This window comes from Myotis davidii, unplaced genomic scaffold, assembly GCF_000327345.1.
Source record: "Myotis davidii unplaced genomic scaffold, ASM32734v1 scaffold313, whole genome shotgun sequence".
Classification (NCBI taxonomy): Eukaryota; Metazoa; Chordata; class Mammalia; order Chiroptera; family Vespertilionidae; genus Myotis; species Myotis davidii.
In genome coordinates this window covers 1,032,578-1,040,431 of record NW_006286275.1, presented here as the reverse complement: position 1 = coordinate 1,040,431, position 7,854 = coordinate 1,032,578, and the positions used below count along the sequence as shown (strand labels likewise).

Below are 7,854 nucleotides of genomic sequence, written 5' to 3'. Positions count from 1 at the left end.
TTAGTTTGGGCTAGTCTTAAAACACGTGAAAACTTGCTATAGCTTCTGATTATTCAAGACATTCTCTTTTTTTCTTACATCAAAAGTCTACTATAACCTATACACTTGGAATAAAGTAGGCTCCCAGTATGTGTTAAATAAATAAATGAAACAGATTACTATGAGAAAAAATGTCCAATTTGACCTTTTTTTTTTGTTTTGTTTGGTTAAACCAAGAATTTTCTTTTGTATCACTGGCTTCTGTTTCCTACCGCTTTCAGCTTAGGTAATTCCACCTCATGTGATTCTTTCCCCAGGCAGGACACACACACACAAACACACACACACACACACACACACACACACACACATAATGCCCTTTCATATTTATATAGTCCCATTACCCCAGGATGGTCTTTAACTAGTTAAATCAACTGAACCTCTTCCAAAGTTTCCTTTAGGATGGCCACAAAAAGTAAACCCTTATCTATTTCCCTTACCATTCTATCGAACCAGATTTTTCTTAAACATCAGTTTTTATGATAAATAAAAAAATAAAATAAACATTTTTATGTAACTACTTAAAATTATACTTACCTACTTAAAAATCACATTTGCCTTTTCAAAGTCACTATTTAATTTTCAAAATAGAGTATTTCAACTGTATCTTAATCTGCAATATCAGAAATTGTTTTTTTCTAAGAAAAACACATTTTGAGTTTTAAATAACTTTCAGACTTTAAATTATTTAATGTCACGAATTCATCTAATGAAATGTTCCTTTAGCATATTTCACTCCACCTAAATGCTATAGTTATAGAAATCAGCTACCAAATTTGAAACAAAATAGATTCTCTATTTTTCAAAGTCCCAAGTTATTTAAAATAGCTACTATAGTGCATTAGAAATAGAAATAAAAAAACAGGTGTATATAATATTGTTCAGGGAAGAATATTGTTACTGGATATCAAATATGGATAGATTATATAAAATATTATTGCTAATCAAAATAAATCTAAAAGTGTTGAAGCTATGGTTTCAAAATTTATAGAAAAACATTAAAGAGGTATAAAAATCTAAATTCATAATAAAATAACTAAGTGAAAGTATAAGCTTATATAGAAAAATCCACGGTATGAGAGAATAAATAAACACTTACAATATATTGATATTTGTACAAAATTATTTAATATTCTTTTATTAGATCAAAAAACAAAGTTAATTTGGAAGAATATTTCTTTACTAACATTGTATTTATATTAAAAATTGACTTTTTGGTTTATAATTTCATCCTTTTTATTTTAAATATTCTAGAACCAAATTCAATATTATGGTAAACTTTATAAAAACAAACATAGTATCACACATAGTCTACATAAAAAGTTATTCTACTTTACATCCCTAATCCATAGGCACATTAAGAACAACAGATATTCAAAAAAGACAAATATCTGTGGAATAAAAGTTGAATAACTAGATAATCCTGAGAAAAGTTAAAGTTAATGGAGAGTTCAGTCTTCTTCCTGCTTCTCTAGATCACACTGGACGCCATCTTGATGAAACAAGGTATTTGCTTCCACAGGTGAGAATAGCAACACACAGCATCCTGTAACACAGCACATCAGAACTGAGGTTGACCTGATCTTTGTGATAGAGAGTTATCAATGTGCTCAGGACACAGGCACTTAAACTATTCTGAAGCTACCTGCCAAGAATTACTTTGAAATCACACCAATTTTCTTGAGTTTCTGCTTACAGAAATTAATGTAGGATGTAGAGAGTAAAAATGACCTTACCAAATATTATATGAAAATACTCTTACGTGACATTATCTTTCTACCAATATTCATTTGGGAGCAAAATGAATTACATTGCTTGAAATAAATATATCCATGGAGTTTGGAGTGCCTGTAAATTATTGGAATACTGTGTGCTTGCTCAGTTTTAACCTTGAGGAGTTTCTCGGCCACAGAAACTTTGGAAAGTTACTCTGCACAGATTCTGAAGGAAAAAAATAGAGAAGGAAAACAACCGAAGGGGAAAAAAAAGTCAGAGAATAAATCTGCTGTGCAGAAGTCTAAGCTGCCCGCCACGAGTGGATGAAATGAAGCATCCTGTGCTCACAGTGTCACTAGGGAGAGGAGGAACGCAGACACTGTGTAAAAACTGCTTCCAGAAGCGATGGCAGCGGCTGCACAGAAAGGCAACCAGCTCTTGCTTGTAATTAAACATGATCTAGTCTTTTTGTGATTTCAGCTTTAAAATTACCTTGCTCGAAATTTTCAGGATTTGCCATTTCAGAGCGGCCTAAAGACAATTAGCAAACTCCCCCCTTATCTCTGAAACATGCCCCATCTAATAGTAACTTAGAATGGGTCAGATATTAAAGTCAATCTGGTTAGGTTAACTGTGGGTCCAGAATTACAGAAGTCAATTTATCTAAGAGCAAATTTACAAATCTCTTTTACTCTCTGCTAACGTTTTTAAATATCTGAAGAGCATACAACTTCTAGTTGACTCTAAAAATTAACCCACTAACAATTAGAAACAGCTTTATTGCAGCTGAATTCCTCTTCTGATTACAAGGAAATACATATTTCAGTTTTGTTTTAATTCATTTTTTGTAAATATACTTGGCTGTCTTTTTTGTGAAAATGGCTCTTCCGCCTCAAAGTTCTATTTTTATGCTATTAATTTATGACAAAATGTGCAAAACTTTCTATTACATTTACTTTACCAAAATAATAAAATCCTATGTTGTAGTACTTGGGAATTCCTTAAGTTACAATGACAGTTTTAAAATCCGCTTTTGTGAATGATGTTAAACTGAATATTATATTCTGAATTTGTGTTTATAAAATGCTATTGCTGTAGAGTTGCTGTTATAGTTCTGCAATTTGTAAAGAGAACAAAAGACAGGAACTCCTTTCAAAGGAGGTTCCTCAAGCAGAGAGGGATAAGAAGCCAGGAGAGTGTGGTGTAGTATAGTATTAAAAATATAAGCTTTTGTGTTTAAACCCATTCTACCAATTAAGAGCTGTGTAACTCTTGGCAAATTATGTAACTTCTTTGAGGCTTAGTTTTCTTATTTGCAAAAAGAAGGTATTTCCCAGGGTTCCTCAACCTGCTTCTGTACTAGACAAAGAAGCCCATTAGGGTAGGAAGCTAGGCATGGAATGGAACTCAGGGTTAAATACATGATCCAGTTGTATGCTGTATTACTTTTTCTCTGGGGCATATACCACTGGTGGGTAGCACAATAATATTTAAACTTTATAGATCAGCCTGATTCTGACACATAGATATTTCTGAAGGAAAAAAAAATAGAGAAGGAAAACAACCAAAGGAAAAAAAAAAAGTCAGAGAATAAATCTGCTGTGCAAAAGTCTAAGCTGCCCGCCACGAGATATATAACTGGATCATGTATTTAACTTTCCCCGAGTTCCATTCCCTGCCTAGCTTCCTACCCTAATGGGCTTCTTTCTCTAGTACAGAAGCAGGTTGAGGCTCACCAATGGTTCCTCTTCCCTTCCTCTCGTTGTCACAGGTCAACTGGAAAGGGATCAAAATGACTACCCAGCAATTACAACTGGCCTGCTGGGTTACATTCATACGTCAATCTCAATTTAATTCCTTAATCTCAACTACTATGACTATTTTTAGCCCCATGTGCCCTGTTGTCTGGTGGCATTCAACTAAATCCTTTTTGATTGATTGCTCTTGAGTCAGGAAATATAAACATTTTTCTCATTTAATCCCTAATAGTTTGGGTGAGGCAGAAGTTGAACATATTTTGGAAGTAATGTGATGAGACAGTATGTTATAAACACTTTAGTACCATTACTTATTAATTATGTGACTTGGGGCATTATCTCTTTGTACTGCAATGTCTCAATTATCACCTTAGTCATCAACTATAAATAAAGAGGGTAATGCTAACCCACAAAATGTTGTTGTGGTGACTTTAGGTTCAGGCTCAAGACCTGGTCTAAGTAAGCACTCAGGAAACCTTTTCTTTTCCTGACTGTCATTACTTCACCCATTGTATTTCTTATCATGGTTTGAAAGTACTGAGGAAAGCCCTAGCTGTTTTCGCTCAGTGGATAGAGCGTCGGCCTGCAGACTGAAGGGTCCCAGGTTCGATTCCGGTCAAGGGCATGTACCTTGATTGCAGGCACATCCCCAGAAGGAGGTGTGCAGGAAGCAGCTGATCGATGTTTCTCTCTCATCGATGTTTCTAACTCTCTATCCTCTCCCTTCCTCTCTGTAAAAACTCAATAAAATATATTTTTTTTAAAAAAAGAAAATGCTGAGGAAAGTTATTTAAATGGCATAGATATTTTAATGCCATTTTCATTATCTCATAACATATATTAATATTTGTCTAAATCTTGAATTTTTAAAACAATAAAATATTGCCCTACCCACCCCCATCCCCTGAGAGGAGCTAACTGTTACATCTTACTCTTGTGGATGCTGCCTTGAGAGTTTGACACAGGAAATCTTAACACCTGCAAGCAGGTCCAAAGGTCATGAAAGAACAGACCAGGTACCACATTCCATATTCATCACAGCATTCCTATGAAAACACTGCCAAGTCACCCGGTGTTTGGCACAGCATAAAAAAAAGAGCAAAGACTTCTGCAAGCAAGACACTTAAGTACCGTCATCCTCTTAAGATAAAAATTTATGTAGAAATTTATGTTTCTAAAAGTTTATTTTAAAGTATTTAAAGGGGAGGGGCACATCAGGCTTTTCAATTCCTGCGGCCTTGCTCTTCGTTTGAAAGAAGAAATGACTATAAAAGCTGAGCAGCTGATGGATAAGGGAAGTCCAGGCTCCCCGGAAAGGGTGGGCAGAAGCACATCCTGGAAGGAAGGCACATTCCTCAGACGTACTTGTGCTACATGAGGCTGAAACTTTGCAAACACCCTCAGGCAACATAAAAAATATGCTGATCTATAAAGTTTAAATATTATTGTGCTACCCACCAGTGGTATATGCCCCACAGAAAAAGTAATACAACATTAATAAAATATAACAAGTTATCCTGTAAAATTTAAAGGCAATTAAAACAGAAAAGGCTTTGTCTTATTTTCTCATAATCTGAAGTTATGAAAACCCCACAAAGACGTGGGCCACTGAGATTACTAGGATCCTTTTATAAAAGGAATGACTTTGCAATAAATGGTTAAAACCCATGCACCATCTCTCCACTAAAGCTTCTAGTTAAGACTTAAGAAGATCTTCATTCTGAAGAAAACAATTACTTTTTTTTTTACCATTACCATTTAAACATTATGTGTTTATAGAGACAGTCCATTGGTGGCATAATTAAGCACAACTAACTTTATCATAAACAATAACTTTACTGTACACAGTATGTTGGTAAAAATATACATCATACCCCAAATCCTGCCTCACAGAAATCTATTGGCATTTACAAAAACTGTCCACAATGTTCTTCGGACAAATCACCATAGCCACATTCATTTTGTATTTTAATATCTACTTGCAATGACAATACTTCATTTATTTTTGTTTATGAAGTTTCCAAACTTTTGCATAAATCCTCGAAACTTGTTTTCATTTGGCTGATATGTGTGGTAAACATTAGTGTTGTAAGCAAGCCTTGGGCTGGACCGACCATAGCTATTGCCCACAGTTGTGGATTTTATTTCTCGGCGGTGTATACTGCTATTTGACATGCTGCTTGTTGGCTGAATAGAATTCTCAATCTTACAAAATGGCTCAAAACGACTGTAAATGCGCCGGTCAGTGGACTGAGTTCTTAGAAGCTCATTGGGCTGTGACCTGACAGGAAGAGCTGGTTTTCTTACAGGAGCAACAACTCGATTAATCTCCTTCGAATCTCGGTATTGGATCTGTTCCGTGTTAAATCTTGGGGCAGAGGCATCCCCTGGCCTTTCTAAGAACTTGTTTTCAACTGGACTTGGAGAAGGCAGTATTTCATTACTTTCATCGGGTGGAGAATTTCTCCCCTGAGAGGAGCTCACTGTTATATCCTCCTTACTCTTGTGGAGGCTGCCTTGAGAGTTTGATGAGGAACCACGCTTTCTTCTGGGAGACTCAACTTTCGGTTCTGACTTTTTGGGGTTTTGATTCTCTTCAGCCTCAGAAGCCAAAGTGTCAGAACTACTACACATTCTATAAAAGGGAGATGTTTTATTTTTGGATAAATTTTCTTTCTTTTCTGGGCTCAGGCTAAGTAATGACCTTAACTTCTGAGATCCCTTTTTCAAAAAGCTTGGGGAACCCTTAACTTCTTTCTTTGAAGTGAGGTCTTTGTTAGATTCCTCTTTATTCTCATCAAGCAAAGCAGCGATGGAAATGGACTTGGTAGCTGTGCCACTCGGAGGGTCTCCCTGGATCACCTCCTCCTCCTCTTCCACACTGTTGGTCACATTGTGCATGCTTTTAGAACTTTTCAGCAAATCCTCTTTGGGTTTTGCAGGCTGTCTAATTCGATTCCTGGTAAGTGTACTATAAACATAATGCTTATTATTTCCATGGTCTAAATTGACTTTTGAGTGGTCAAAGAATGGGAAACTTCGCCTTTTAAGCAGATTCTCGTTTTGTTGTTGATTCTTTAGGTTTTCTGTCCGCTTATTTACACACAAGTTTGTATATAAATAGTTGGTTGACTCTGGATGGCCATCTGTAGTTTGGTTTAAGACTGCTGAGTGGTTTTCGGGAGTCTGCAAGGTGTGCATTTTTGGCGACTCTGCCTGCTTGGGGATGGATTCTGGCAAGGGTTCATCCGTCAACTGCTCTACACTTGTAGGGGTATCTGGGACTTCCTTGGGTATTTCACTTCCCTGGGAACCAATGATAGTTGAATTTGAAGAGCCAGTTGTACAACTATTAACTTCTTGCTGCTCAGGTAAAGTTGGTTTAAACACTAAAGAGGGGCGAAGCCGCGGATGTGTATACAGGGCACTGGCTTTCAAGTTCTCAGAGCTGCCATAGTTCTCGAACCGGTCACCAAGCGCAGATCCATTAGAATCAGGTGCAGCTTCTGAATGATCATTTAAGTAGGATTCGATCCTCCAGTTACGCAGGAATGACTTTGTGGTATTTTCAAGGGTTGGCATTCGTTGTTGCAAAAAGCGAACATGATTATCTGTCCCATTAAAAGACCTCCGCACATTTGAATTCCTCTCTGCAAGATGCGTTGTTTTCCTCTGGGCAAGCCAATTGCCAAAACTCTGGGCAGGGGTGACCTGGTGGCTCGCATAGCCTCCCCGGGACGAGGATGCCACACTCAGACTATCTGAAGGCTTTTTCCAGTTACCAGGAGGATTGATGGTTCGATTCACGGTCCTGTTCAGCAACAGGTATGACGCCGTTTCCGGCTGTTCCCCGGCATAACTGTGCCTCTTCCAATTTTCATTCTGGCTGGGCTGATACTGACGGATTGCACTTGGACCATTAAAGTTGGGAACAAAATGAGGTTTGTATCCAGGATTCCTCATGCTATATTTGTCATGTTCATTCCGAGCGTATATCCCTCTGTTTTTGAAGTAACCAGCATCTAGGTTATGGATTTGGTCTTGTCTAGCAAGAAAGTTTCTTTGGCTGGAAACAGAGGCCAAGGACGAGAGTGAGCGCTGGTAAGTGCCGTTCTCCCACAGAGCTTTGCTGTGCTTCACCCTGGCTGATTCTTCCTGGGCGAACTGACTGGGGACACGGGACCTGGCATAGAGTGTCCTGAATTCTTCATCAAAGGACTCAACCAGTTGTCCTGTGATGACCTGAACCATGCTGAGGTGAGCTTTTTCAAATGACCACATGTAGCTGGAAAAAAAAAATCAAAATTAGAACATTTTACATTGGCTGAGTTAAAAGATAATG

At 37.4% G+C, this 7,854-nt stretch overlaps 1 protein-coding gene across 1 annotated transcript in view; it reads right to left on the bottom strand.

Annotated features, from left to right (window-relative positions):
- Window positions 1–4,677: 4,677 nt before the first annotated feature.
- Window positions 4,678–7,854, bottom strand: part of FAM83B (family with sequence similarity 83 member B) — a 73,970-nt gene continuing 70,793 nt past the window's right edge. The window contains exon 5 of the mRNA XM_006757743.2: window positions 4,678–7,797. Coding sequence (XP_006757806.1) covers window positions 5,508–7,797 — 2,290 coding nt within the window. The 3' untranslated portion in view covers window positions 4,678–5,507. The remainder of the gene's footprint in view (window positions 7,798–7,854) is intronic.